This window comes from Rutilus rutilus (genome assembly GCF_951802725.1).
Source record: "Rutilus rutilus genome assembly, chromosome: 12".
Lineage (NCBI taxonomy): Eukaryota > Metazoa > Chordata > Actinopteri > Cypriniformes > Leuciscidae > Rutilus > Rutilus rutilus.
This window is the reverse complement of record NC_140217.1, coordinates 33,928,224-33,942,929: the sequence shown is the minus strand read 5'-3', so window position 1 is coordinate 33,942,929 and position 14,706 is coordinate 33,928,224. Positions and strand designations below refer to the sequence as shown.

General features: G+C 37.7%; 1 protein-coding gene across 4 annotated transcripts in view; it reads right to left on the bottom strand.

Annotated features, from left to right (window-relative positions):
• cntn4 (contactin 4) overlaps positions 1-14,706 on the bottom strand; it is a 158,689-nt gene that overhangs the window by 127,526 nt on the left and 16,457 nt on the right. For all 4 annotated transcript variants that reach the window (XM_084424928.1, XM_084424927.1, XM_084424926.1 and 1 more), the window contains exon 2: positions 11,114-11,249. In XM_084424928.1, coding sequence (XP_084281054.1) covers positions 11,114-11,168 — 55 coding nt within the window. In that variant the 5' untranslated portion in view covers positions 11,169-11,249. The remainder of the gene's footprint in view (positions 1-11,113; positions 11,250-14,706) is intronic.

Sequence of the window (14,706 nt, the reverse complement as noted above, 5' to 3'; positions counted from 1 at the left end):
ACCACAAAATTAGAAATGTTTCCTTGGCAATTAACTGAAAACAATCAGTTGAAATAAAGCAAGTCGAAATAAAAACCTAAAAAAGACAATAAAACTAAACACGATTTTGACAAACATGACATTTCAGCCCGATCTCATCCCAAGGCGTCATATACTGACGCTTTTGACATTTCGTCTACATCCAACGCACATGGCACCCTTTAGCGTCAATATGAGACGTAGATACTGTAGATATGGGCCAGAAGGCGCCTCCTAGCGGTCTAACCCTAACCCTACCCCAGACCTAAACCTACCCATAACCGAACAAAGCTCTGTGCGTGTCATATTGACGCTAAAGGCTGCCATGTGCGTTGGATGTAGACGAAATGTCAAAAGTGTCAGTATATGACGCCCTAGGATGAGAATGCGTTGGACATTTACCTATATTTTGCTTTAAGAAATTAAAATTAAGTCAGTATTTTGGACTATTAAGGAAAATTACCACTTTTGACCACAATTATAAGAATATAAGAAGTAAAAAATTCAATTATTGTATATAATATGGTGATGAAAATGTAATTGTAATGAAGTTCCAAACGTAGGTTCGGGAGGAGCCTAATCATTCAATCCTGTCAATCATCAATATGAGTGTATATATGCAGCAGTCATTTCGCTGTTCCTCCCCATCTCCTCCTCTTTTACTCTCATTCTCCCTCTACATAGTACCGATATGGGGGGCGGGGGGGTTGAGCTCGGAGCTCAAGCTAAGCCTCAGGATTGAGCCTCCTTCAAGGACAGCCAAGTTAATTTACCATTAACTATTAAGACTGGATGGGTAGGTGAACTTGTGAAATAGAAAATAATGTCACAAATAATGCAAAAATAGGCACATTACTATTATCGCTCTTTTCTGCAAACATGTTTGGTTGGATCTGAACTCAGTACTACTGTAACTTAACTTTTCCAGTGCTGTCCTTTTCTTCATGAAGTTTTCTTAGTCTACTGCACTGGCTCTGGCGAAGTACACATCTCCTCTTTCAAAGTGTTTCTAAGACTGGGATACCAGAAAGAACAAACATCCCATCTTCCAAGTGGATGACAAAGTGCTCTTCTTTGCCCTCTTTTTAATCTGCAACCCCTTCTTCTCCTCTGTCGGGATATCTTTTCGAAGTTCCAGGTCCCTGCCTGCGAGCAACACTTGCCCGAGGCAAAGTCTATTGGCCCTCCCATGAGACACAGAAACATGTCTGGAGAAAGTGGCCCTCTGATCTGCATGAAAGCAGTGTCTCCCAGCCAGAGGCTCAAAGAAACAGCAACAAATACGTAAAGCAAATCAGCAAACACAACCACACAGATCCCACATCCGAATCTCTCACAACAGACAGCTGTGTAAACTTGCCTTCAAAATATGACAAAGAGCCACAATAAGAAATCACAGGAAACATAAAAAACATGAGCTGGGATTTTTGGATGAGTGACAAGCATATTTTCAGTACAGAGGAGCTTGGCACAGGAGCCTGTTTGATGACTTCAATTTGTTTCAGGGGTGACAAGGGATTTGCATGGGGCCAAATGTTGGGATTGATTTGCATAGAATTCTCATGCCATGCTGACACCTTTGATTTGGTTCACCCTCTCCTTTCTTTCTCTATCATTATCACTATTTCACTCTTTCTCTGTCTAATCATTTTGGTGAGTGGACAGTCCAATTGCTGCCCACTTCCAACGTGCAAAATTATTTGTAGATGAAGTTACTGATGAAAAATAACCTTAAATTCAGGACAAATTAAAATAAGTAGCTAGGTACACTAAAGCTATTTAAAGGAATATATATTTATTTAGCAGTCTGTATATATTGTATGTATATACACACACACACACACACACAGACACATACACATATTTACAATCAGAACATATCTACACTGCACAAATAAATTAAGGGAACACTTAATCATCACGGTATAACACCAAGTCAATTAAACTTCAGGGATATCAATCTGTTTAATTAGGAAGCATAAGTAAATTGTGAATCTTTTTTTTCCATTTTTTTCTTTGGTGTTAAATGAAAGTGACAACAGGTGTACTGAAGAGGCAACAGCAAGACAACCCCCAAAAAGGGAATGATTTTGCAGGTGGTGGCCATAGATAATTGTTCTGTCCTTATTCTTTCTGACTGATTTGTCTTTAGTTTTGTGTTTTGTTAGGGCAGTCCTGCTCCTCCAGGATGGGACATCCATACGTGAGGTCGGAAGGAGGTTTGGTGTGTCTCCCAGCACTGTTTCAAGAGCATGGAGGAGATACAGGGAGACAAGGGGACAGGGATGTAGAAGTGCAACAACCCAGCAGCAGGACCGGTATCTGCTCCTTTGTGCGAGGAGGAACAGGAGGAGCACTGCCAGAAACGTACAAAATGACCTCCAGCAGGCTACTGGTGACCAAACTGTCAGAAACAGACTTCATGAGGGTGGCATGAGTGCGTCCTCTAGCGGGACCTGTGCTCACAGCTCAGCACCGAGCAGCTCGATTGGCATTTGCCAGAGAGCACCAGAATTGTTAAGTCCGCCATTGGCGCCCCATTCTCTTCACGGATGAGAGCAGGTTTACACTGAGCACATGTGACAGACGTGAAAGAGTCTGGAGATGCCGTGGGGAATGGTATGCTGCGTGCAACATCATCTAGCATGACCGGTTTGGCGATGGGTCAGTAATGGTCTGGGGAGGAATATCCTTGGAGGGTCGCACAGAGCTCCATGTGCTAGCTGCTGTTAGGTACCAGGATGAAATCCTCAGAGCCATTGTCAGATCTTATGCTGGTGCAGTGGGCCCTGGGTTCCCCCTGGTGCCAGATAATGCCCGGCCTCATGTGGCTAGAGTGTGTAGACAGTTTTTAGATGGCGAAGGCATTGATGCCATTGACTGGCCCTCATGTTCCCCAGATCTGAATCCAATTGAAAACCTCTGGGACATTATGTATCGGAGCATCCAAAGCAGCACCAAAGACTGTCCAGGAGCTCGCTGATGCCCTGATCCAGGTCTGCGAGGAGATCCCGCAGGACTCCATCCGCCATCTCATCAGGAGCATGCCCAGATGTTGCCGCGAGTGCATAGAGGCACGTGGGGACCACACACACTACTGACTTGCATTATGAGCTGCTGTGATGAACTTCATGCAAGTTGGATCAGCCTGTAACTTCAGTTTTTTACATTGGTTTTTAGTATATGATTTTGAATCTAGCCCTCAGTGTGTTGATCATTTTGGTTTCCATTGACTGTAGTCACATAATTTTGTTCTTAACAAATTATAGAATGCATACATAAAGATTTTCAAATTGAATATTTCATTTATTGAGATCAAATGTGTGATTTAAGTGTTACCTTATTTTTTTTGAGCAGTGTGGTTTAAAAACAGTAATTTAACTCATTTATGCAACACAATTATGGAAACCCAACCCAGGAACTTCAGTGAATTAGTTATTTTAATTATAGTTAATTATTGCAGAAGATGTAAGACTGTATAAAAAAAGAAGAAAAAACACCTCAAACTACAAGTTAGCTAAGACAATAAATTATATTAATTAAATTATAATTAAAAAATCATATAACAGCATTTATCTAGTTAAAATCAAAAACTATGATTTAACTATTTTATTATCAAATATTTTAGAAAATAAAGTAAGATGCAACCCAGGAACTTCTGTGATTAATTGATTCAATCATTTTCAACTAACTGATTTATATAAACCGCCTAAATGATCGAATTCACTAAACTGAATCTGACGCTACAAGACATTGTATTTTTGATTTTTGCCTCAGTTAACGCACAAACAATGAGACATAAAAAGAGAAATGTAATGTTTGTCGCGCTACCCAGCTAGAAAAAGTAACTTGAAAAGAAAGCTACACTATTTTGAAAATAGCACAGGAACAAACTAAATCAATAAATCACATGAAAGCAAACCAGATCTCTAACCAACCAACCAACCAACCAACATGTAGGCAGCCTATGGTTTCTGTCCCGCTGGACAAAGCTATGGCACCTCAAATTACTCTCACATCAAATTGAAACAGGATTTATTAGTTCTTCTCACACAACTCTCATTGTCTATCTTTGAAGATCAATACAGCTTATTCAATCATGTGGACTCAACCCACTAATCTGGGCATGGGCAATCAAACCTCCGATGCATAAAAACCTAAAGTGTCACAGACAAAGTCACTAGAACAAATGACTGATGTCAGTACAGTGGTTACTAATAGTTTCATCATTCCATGTGAACTCAATTCATCAAAACGTGATTCACAATCACAAATGTTAGACAATGTTCAAAAAAGGCTATGTTTAGACCATAGCTAAATGTAGACCAAATCTGATTTTTACCCCCACATATATGACAAAATACAATTTTTTAATCCAATTTGGACCACGTTCAAAACAATGATGTATCGGATTTTTTGCAATGTGACTTCGGTGTGCGTAGTAAGGTTTGACTTTAACCGTAACATCATAATTGTTGAATCACCCTGAAACAAAACATTACATGATACAAAATATTAAATGATTATATGGAATTTGTGGATGATGTTATGATGTTATGATGAACAACACGCTTTGTGCATGCTGGTCACATTGTTGCCTGTTCAGACCGGTGTCTGATATGGGCCACATTTGAAAGGTCATGTCCACAAAAAAATAAATAAATTAGATTTGAGCAGAAAATTGGAATTCTGGTCTGTACTATGTAATATAATAGGAGTGCCATTGTCTATGATACTAATGAGGACAACGGATAAGCTACAAATCCTCACCACACATGAAAACCAAACATCTATTCCACCTGGAATAGAGTCAGGTAGCGCACGCACGCACACTCCCGGACACACTCATACCCATCCACACACACGCAAACCAATTAAGATTCATATTTCCAAATCATATTCACAAGCACAGAGGCGTGTGGAATATGTTGAGTGAAATGTGATAACATACGATACAGGGCTCAATGACTACACTTTTTCTTGCTTGTAGAAAGACAAACACTCGAGATAGGCTATACGCACGCTCTACAACCGCACACAACAGCTTTGAAGAAAAAGATCACACAATGTGATTGCATAGTTTTTCAATATAGAGAGTCGTGGAGGCGAGTCATTTGGTGTTCTATTAGCATTTGTATGCGCCGTGCCAGCGGTGGGTCGGGGAGACAGTGCTTCTTAGATCATAACACCTCACGGAAGGCAAAAATTGTTTTGTGAAAATGCTGTTTACAGAATCCCCACTGGGCCTCGCCTTTACAAGCCATGAATAACTTGGTCACCAAATGACGGGTTTCTGGGTCCCGCTGTCTGGCTTTTCACCTGTGAGTGGTCTATATAAACCAGACATACAAAATAAAAGCATAGAAACAAAGACTGTGTCTGAGCTGATTGCTATATTGAAACGATCTAAGCCCCAAATTAATCAGAAAAGAAGATGTTCCTCTAGTATTTTTATGCCTACAATTGAAGCAAACATCTAATGACAGTCTGTCAAACACGAGTTACACGACACAGAAATAGAGGGAGAGGATTTTATGATAGCCTCACAGTAAATTAAAAGAATATTCAGGCTTATTTTTGTTGTCTCATTGTACCAATGAGTTTGAATAGGCGTGAATGAGTGAATGACATTTAAAAGATGCAGAGGGCAAGTTTCCAGTGGAAAAACAACTTTAATTTGAATGTGCTTCTCACAAAGTTTCAGAAGAATTTGAATGTAAGTGTAAAGTTGAACTTCTTTTGTGGTGCATTTCTTTTTGTCAATTTAAGAGTTTGATAGCCCCAGTCCCCTTCTGTTTTGACAGTATAATAAAGTAAATTCTTCTTTTGTGCACCTTAGAAAAACAAAACAAGCCGTACAGGTTTGGAATGACATGAGGGTGAGTAAATTATGACAGAACATTCATTTTTCGGTGAACTATCCTTTAAAAAAATTTTTTCAATCATTTAAATTCAGTTTTAAGTACGAAATATACTTTCTGAATTGAAACATAAAATGGCTATGTGGAATTGAATCCTTTTTGCTTGCAAAAATACTTCTTAGCAGCTGATGGTAAAGAACACTTCACTGACTGGAAGAAATTTGTAATCAAAGATGAAAAAGGTGGGCAAATGAAACAGCTCAGCTGGTAAGGGAAAATGTCAAGTGGTTTGTTTATAAGTCTCAAGCATTAAACTTCCACACACACACGCTTCAACTTAGGCACTGACAGCTTGAAACAAACATCTCAGGCCTGCTAAGTTCACTCACCAGTTCAAATGTTAAAACAAATTACGATTTAGCTACATTCACCTATGCTTTCTCAAATTTCCTTTCATTGCATCATTTTTTGTTTTGATTTACCTCAGTGGAATGCAACAATGTCACTTTCTTTCTTTTCAGATGGTGTCTCAGGTGGATAAATCAAATGGCACAGAATAGGAGAATTAAGGCCGTGCAGGATGATAGTATAAATGTGTCAAACTCTGAAGGTTTTGCTATACCGTTTATACTGATGAGTGATGAAAAAAGTAATGTGGGAATACAGAGTAGAGGGAATTCATTTTATATTAGGTTTATTCTTTTGAGCTTTTTTGTTTTTTTTTAAAGGACAAGTTCGGTATTTTACACTTAAAGCCCTGTTTACAGATCGTTTCTGATGAAATAGAACGGTTAAGATTAAAATTTGGACACATGCTGCTGTCCCGAGAATTTTAGGTTTCTTTCGCTTTCCCCAAAACCTCTAGAATGGGTGTATAGGTGCACTGGAACAATCATTCATAAAACGCATTAAACTTTCGTTTACAAAGACGTGAAACTCACCGAGTGGTCAGGGGTGTTCACTGATATGCTCACACAAAAATCGCTGCAAAAGATGCTTTCCAACAGGTGTTTTACCATTCGTTGTAAAACTGTGGATCTATTTTTCCAAACGTCTCACACCCGTAGATTCTTCCGTTGAGAGCTTGAATAATAGACACTCCAGCCCAGTTGGTGGCGATAATGCACCTTTGCCAATTGCAAGCAAACCGCTGGCATTTCATTGAATACACAGAAGAAGCAGAAGAAGAAGCGGCGGAGTAATACCGTACCTCACACAGCACGTTCAATACAAGTCAATGGAGTTGGACAAAAACTACGATAAAACCTGTTGGAAAGCATCTTTTGCAGCGATTATTGTGTGAGCATATCAGTGAACACCCCTGACCACTCGGTGAGTTTCACGTCTTTGTAAACGAAAGTTTAATGCGTTTTATGAAGGATTGTTCCAGTGCACCTATACACCCATTCTCGAGGTTTTGGGGAAAGCGGAAGAAATCTAAAATTCTCGGGACAGGAGCATGTGTCCAAATTTTAATCTTAACCGTTCTATTTCATCAGAAACGATCTGTAAACAGGGCTTTAAGTGTAAAATACCGAACCTGTCCTTTAACTCAAGTGTTGCATCATGGTTTTGCTCTGATGCTAGATTTAGAATTTCTTAATCAGATTTTTTCCAATAAAAAAAAGTTCCAATTAATAAAAGAAATGTGTAGCCAATTCTTCCATTGAATTGCAGGCAAACATAAACAGAAGTATACCGATACCCTGAAATAAAATTACCATTATGCACTCAAAAAAATGAATACATTACCCTTGCTTAATTTAATTGAATAACTCAATTTCATTAAACCAGTTTAGTTCATCACAATTTAGCTGGATTTCTATTGTTAGCTACATATTTTTGTTATTGCGCTACATTTTTGTACGGAAATCAGATCGCTTTCGTAGGCTAGAAATCCTTTTTATTTATATTTTATATTTAAGTGTTGGGAACAAACAACATGATGGGGTTTTGTCAACAAAAATTATTCATGTAGCCCAAATACTTCCTTTTTAAATGTATAAGGTCAACTGAACACAATGAAATTAAGTTGTGACTTTAAAAATCGTGTTACTTTAACTCAATTTGAATTAATTAAACTAAACAAGAGGCAAAAAACATTTTTGAGTGTACTAAAATGCATTACATTTCTGTCATTATTTACTCATGTCATTATAAACCTGTATGACTTTCTTTACTCTGCAGAACACAAAAGAAGATATTTTAAGATTGCTCTTAAAGAACATTGGTCCCTATTTGACCTTCATTGTTTGGACAAAAAAAGAAAGTCATCATACAGGTTTGTAACGAAGTAGATGAATGCATGAGAAAATGAATTTTACAAAAAGGGAAATCATGTTGCTTGAAGTGTTCTTTGAATCATGAAAGTATGTTGAAGAAACTCAAATCTAAACTAATAAACCTGGCCTGAGTCAATGAGAACAAGAGAAACAGACAGGGAATTAGAATGCAGCGTGGGTTTGGTTGAAGTGTGTGTGACGGTAAGGTAATCACATGCTAACTGGGTGGGCGATCAGGGTGGAGTGACGTGTGTGTGTGTGTATGTGTGTGTGTAGCAGACAGCTCGCCCCTGTCACTACGCACTGCTGTGAGAGAACAAAGGAAGATGCCTAGCAGGGGATGGAGATCATTGCAGTCCCTCTCAGCATTCTGAGCAGTCGCCCTGCCAAGCCTCGTCTTTTCAGGGGCAAACCTTCCTCGTCTATGCTGTTCGGCAGGTTGCACGACCTTTCCTGTCAGTTCGGCGTTAAAAGGGAGTGCAACACTACAACAACCAGTGCCACCTACCACTAACTGAAAATACAAGGGAAGAACAAAGATCCCTCAGTGCAAGAAAGTCAAGTACCGCCAAACACAGTGTCTTTTCCGATTCAGGCATGTGTTGGGAGATAATGTAAGTGAACAGATTAAAGGAACAATTCTGTCAAAGACTCAGTCACTATTTACCCAACCTCATGTCATTTACATTCATTGTAATTGCATGTAAAATAGCGGCCGGTGTGGAAGAAAGGAAGTGCGGTTTGAAAAGACATGAGGTGAGTAAATTTCCCTTTGAATGGGAACTTCTGTCTTCAAATACACTTTGACAACATTAAAGGTGAAGTTCAGAGAATTTTCTTGGAATTTATTCTCCTCCTTTCAGCAGTTGAAAAGTTACTTGCAACTGCATATTCTATGCTGTCAAACATATGCATATACGCTACTGATTTACAAGACAAACTCCCTCTGTTTCACCCTTTTCCATGTATTAGAATAATATGCGAATCCGATCATAATTGTTTTATATTTTTGCTTTTTCAAAGTCACCACTCTTTTGAGTACATTCTCTCAATCAACTTCATGAGCATCTTTATACTTTTCGAACAGTACTGAACAGGTTTAATAAAATAAAAAATAAAAATAAAATATTTTGTGCTGGAATTTGGCTGCCACATTTGCAATACCAAAACTAAAGGGAAAGAGAAACAGCTCAAATATACATTATTGATCATTTGTGGCATCTGTGGATCTTTCCTTTTATATTCCCTAAATGCAAACTATGGTAAATGATTAGCACTACATCATCTCACAAAGTACTATTTTATTAAATGCTTCAAAGAAGGTAAATAGTGTTCATTTCACACAGACAGTTCTAAGTATGAGAAATGGAACTGCGTAATCAGATTATGATTGATGTACAAGAGCCCTCAGGTAAAGAAAGTATGATTAGAGATAATAGCCACCTTAATTGTTCCTTAATGAAATATGAAATAAATTCACGATATGAGTTTTGAATACATGCATATCGCCATTTCCCCTCCTTGTACATTAATTAACAACAAAGACTTTAGAGATAGATGAGGGAGGTGAGTTGTACTTCCCCAAGAGCTCTAATTTTCTCTTTTAAGACTTTGAGTGGGAAGGATCATTGATTCCAATGGCGTTGCACGGTATGAACTTTATAGATGTTTAACTAGTTGTTGACTAAAAAGTCTTTAGGGAACAATATCCCTAGTATTTCCCTCAAATCATCCACCTCACAAAATGCTAATGCAAAATGGATCGTATTTTAAAATATATTTTCATTAAAAGAAAAACTACGACTTAAGAAACTGTAAAACTTAACATAGTAAAGCACATGAAAGGCTATCAATCAATCAATAAATCAATCAGTGAAATCAGCCTTAATGAATCACTGTAATGAAGACAAGAGCTCACTATCACACTTCTTTAGCTCTGTTATTCACAAAGTAACACTCAATAATTGGCTTTTTGTAACAAGTCATTTTCAATTCTTCAGTACAAAGCACCTCTGGGTCAGTAGCGTCCCAAAGAATTTAATTTCAGACTGCTATAAATTATATCAGTCTGCCAAATAATAAAGATTAGGATTTCTTCCTCTTCTTGATTAAATATCACATTCTTAGCTATCAGTAGATTCAAATGAATATTTTTCATCTTAGTATCCTATCTTGCAAGCCGATCACCTAATTTATATTCCGAACTATCAAGCAAACAGCCGAGAGCCCTTCCTCTCGGATCTATCCGCCATATCCTGTTATTGACTGTAACAATGCCTCTCCTAGGGCCTCATTTATAAAATGAGTAAAAACATATAAATAAAAACATTTGATCTTACGATCATTTTTCAAAAGTGCGTAGGTGTGAGATTTAGAGAACGAACCGCCTCTCTTCCAGAAGTGAAAGTTATAAATCGCAAGTGATCTTGAAACTGTGCACAGCTGAATGGTTTCCTATCTCCGCTTTGTAAACGTTGCCTAATAAATGTCATTAACATATAAAAGAGTACCAGTCAACGTCCAAATCCTTTACTTGAAAATGGTGAGCGGCAAGAAGTGCTTCGATTTCCAAATAACTGCAGTACTATGACTTTCTGCCACAAGGAAAAGTGTGTATGTCTGCTCAGACCCTGACGTGATGTCAAAGACTGTTTTAATAAATATGAGTGTTGGCGTGGATCTTAGCGTGATCTAAGATCAAATCTGTGCGTACGCACGCTTTATAAATAAGGCCCCTATTAACTAAACTACACAGCTATTTTCTTTGTAACTTGCTCTTTTTTAAAGATCAGGCCTATTATCGGCAAATGTAAATTGCATATGAGTTGGTAGCAATTTCCGTGACGTCTTTTCAGACAGTCCCCTGCCCTATATACACAGGAATATGAAAACAGAGTTCACAAAGAAGAGCTGCCATGCATGCATCAAAAGTTCTTAATAAGATACTTTTACCTGTAAGGCACCCCAGGAATGACTGCAGAACCAGCAGTTTCCATAGCAACTTCATCTTCACTTTGGTACGGTCAAAGTCAACTCACATCCAATCAGGAATGTATGGAGTCCTCTCTGTGGTTTCTCGTTCTTCACTCTGCAAGGAACACAAAAAAATGGTGTGCTTAGTTTGATTCAAAGATCCTCCACTCTAGTAAAGTTCTAGTAGTTACTAAGCTAATAACGTTTCCATTTTTTAATTCCATTTTTTTTGGGGCACTTGATACTTGGCGGTGTTCATTCTGAAATGATGTTCACCGCCTATTTAACTTTTGTAATATGACATATCGCCAAGTGAAACAGGATAAGCAACAAAAATACCCTTAAATTTACCCATCAGGAGTTGATTGGATTGTGAAAAGCGGTCTCTACATATACAGTACGACAGTTGGCTGAAAAAAATAAGAGGGTTTAGTGGAGCAAGTTATTACATTTTGATTAAAGATTATAAAGACACATTTCTGGTGACACTTGTGGTGCAGAAATCACACTTTTAGCTTTGAAGGCAAAAATATCTTTAAAAAAATGATATACTATGTAACTGTATTTACAGTACAATCACTCCAAATTGTTCTCTTCTAGTTGGTAAAATCCCAGTATATTATGAGAATGTGATATTGTCTGGTAAAAATATCATCAAGTTAAGTGTCATTAATAGTCCTGATTCAGTACTCTACAATGTAAGTTGTGGAGCTATTTTCTATATCAGTGCCAGGCCAAATAACACTTACTTTCACACTTGGCACAGTTTAATACATCTGTTGAATCGTCACATGCCTCACTTTGGGAGTGTGTGGGTGTGGGGGTGGGGGGTTGTTCTGTCTTTACGTCTCAGTGGAAGTCCCAAAGGGATCACCATGGAATCGGGACCAAGCACATATTGTGTCTAGGAAAGGAATATTAAGCTTCTGACACTGCAAAAGTTGCTGAAAAAGGAGAAAAAAAATCAATGGGGTCTACTGTAAAGTCCCAGAATCCCCAAGCAGAACTGTCTTTTTTTTTTTTAAATAGTCCTAATTTATGGTTTTAATGAAGTAACGCCTCATTGTGTTTAATTTGTATGCATTCAGAGCTCAAAATACTTCATTTTTTTATCTAAAGATTTGGTTTCCATTTAGGTCAATTTAATGACAATATTTCACCCCAAAACGGAAAAACATATTTTCATAAAGAAAATGATGCATACTTTTAAAGGCCATTGAGTTTTCTTGAACTCTGACAGTACAATAAAATAAAAGGTAAAAATGGTACATTTATTTTAAATGTTTTATAAAAGAAATATTTGAAACATTTATTTACATTTAAATATAATGAGATTCAATCAGTACATTATACTAATGAGACTTTGGGGGGAAAGTGCTCATTTGTCAAAACGCCACACTGCAAAAACTCTTAAGGGTATGTTAGATTTTCTTTATGCAATATGTCCCCAGACTTTACTAGCTAAAAACACTTTGGTCCAATTCTTGGAGAGGTCAAAAACAAACAAACAAATAGGTAAAACCTCAATACACTGGTAGCAATATAAACTTGAAAAATAAGAGAAGAAAACATGGATCAATCTAATCTCTGAAGTGCATATATGGATTCCTCTTTGCTCCATTCCACTCTCAGATTCCTGTTCAGACCGGCTGTCTGGGAGGGTGAACTGAGGGGCGTTCGGTTCTGAACTACCGGCAAACAAAGACGAATGTAAATGGGACGCAGTGTGATTTATGCAGCATTCTAGAGAGTGAGCAGAGCAATCGTAAGAGGGAACATGTCAAGAGTTCTGCTTTACTAGGAGGAAGCACAGGAATGAAAACGGCTTGAGAGCAGAACGAGCAGCTGCTGCAGCGGACAAGTCTAACATTTTGAAGTTTATTAATTCAGCCGTGCCCAAACTAAAAAGATGCTAACACCTTTCCGCTCGAATATCCGGACTAACCCCGAGGCATGATTTCCAAAGAGCTTTCCAGATCGAAATCACGAGGGTTGCTGAGATTGAATCCACTTTATTTCCTGAAAAGTAACGTCAACAACTTAAGCTAAGGATTTGCCGACGTAGATCATGTCCTAGATCATGTCTTATCTCTATTTCAATCAGTCCAATCTCCAGGTCACCCTCCGCCCCTCCTCCTCAACCCCAGCTCCACCTTAATCTGCTCTCATATACCAGCTCAGTTTTCTCTGTACCTGGGTTAGAGGGATATTGTCTTTCATCTGAAACCAGACCGGGCCAGTACAGTCTACTCTTTAGACTCAAAATCTGCTGGATCTACATTGATGAGATGAGCAGATATGGGTTTTTTTCTATATCAAGATCTGTCAATAGCAGATCCTCTATCACTACTGTGCCCTTTGGCAATGCCCTTTACCCAGAAGACTGCTCCTATGTATTGCTTTGAACAAAGGCATCTTTCTAACAAACAAAAGAGCAATATTCCTAATAATTTAGTTGTTATTTTAAAGGAATGGTCCACACAAATGTCTATTTTTGTCATCATTTACTCAACCATTTTGTCATAATTTTCTCACCCAAACCTGTATGGCTCTCTTTCTAAATGGCTATCTTTCTTGGCACATCCTAGCTGCTTTAATAAATAAAATTAAAAAATACAATGAAAGTAAAGAGGGACAGGAGATATCAAGCTCCAAAAATACCAAAAAAAATACCATAGTGATACCATAAAACTTTTTTTTTTTTTTAAATAGACCATTAAATAGTCTATACATTATATTATAAATCTTCTGAAGTCATACAATACTGAAATGCTTGAGCATGAAGCACTTAAAATTGAGATATGATTTTGAATAATGGCTTAAATGTTGGTGTTTTCTCGTATGACAAACTAAAAACATATTTCTTCTTCGTTTCTAATAATCTCAGTCAAAAGTTTGGAATAATTACAGTTTTATGTTTTTGAAACAGCATGAAAGAGAGTAAATGATGACAGAAATTTCATTTTAGGCTGAACTATTTCTTTAAACTGTGGTAAATACTAAATCACATCAAGATGACAGCAAGATGATAACCATTGACAGAAACATACATCACATTACATATATTTTACAATAAAACAAGCAATTTAAACAATTTGCTCTGAAAAAAATCCTCTTGAACAAATTCATTTCGGAGGTCTCCATTACCATGCTGTTTCTAAGTTCGGGTTAATGGTTGTGATTGATTGGAAATGCGAATGTAAACGATCTGATGACATGCTTGCACTAAAAACCCTCTAAATGAGAGCCATTTCTTTCTTTCTTCAAGGGGTCAAGGGACAAAAACAGCATTTAGATGAGGACCATTGGGCTTGGTCATCACAGGCATGCTGATTCGACCACAAGCTTTAATTTGTAGCTGATACTGAGACGTGACTGAGATGGGCAACAAATGAGGTGGAGAATCCAGACTGCAGAACAAGCTACAAAATTGATCCAGCAGCAGATGGGGTTAATGCGCTATTTCAAGAAATGTGTTGATCAAATCTAGTGCACTCATGCCTCTCAACTTACAATGTCAATTGTTTTATTGTCTCCTGTTTGTTCATAGATTAAATGCATAATCTTATGTG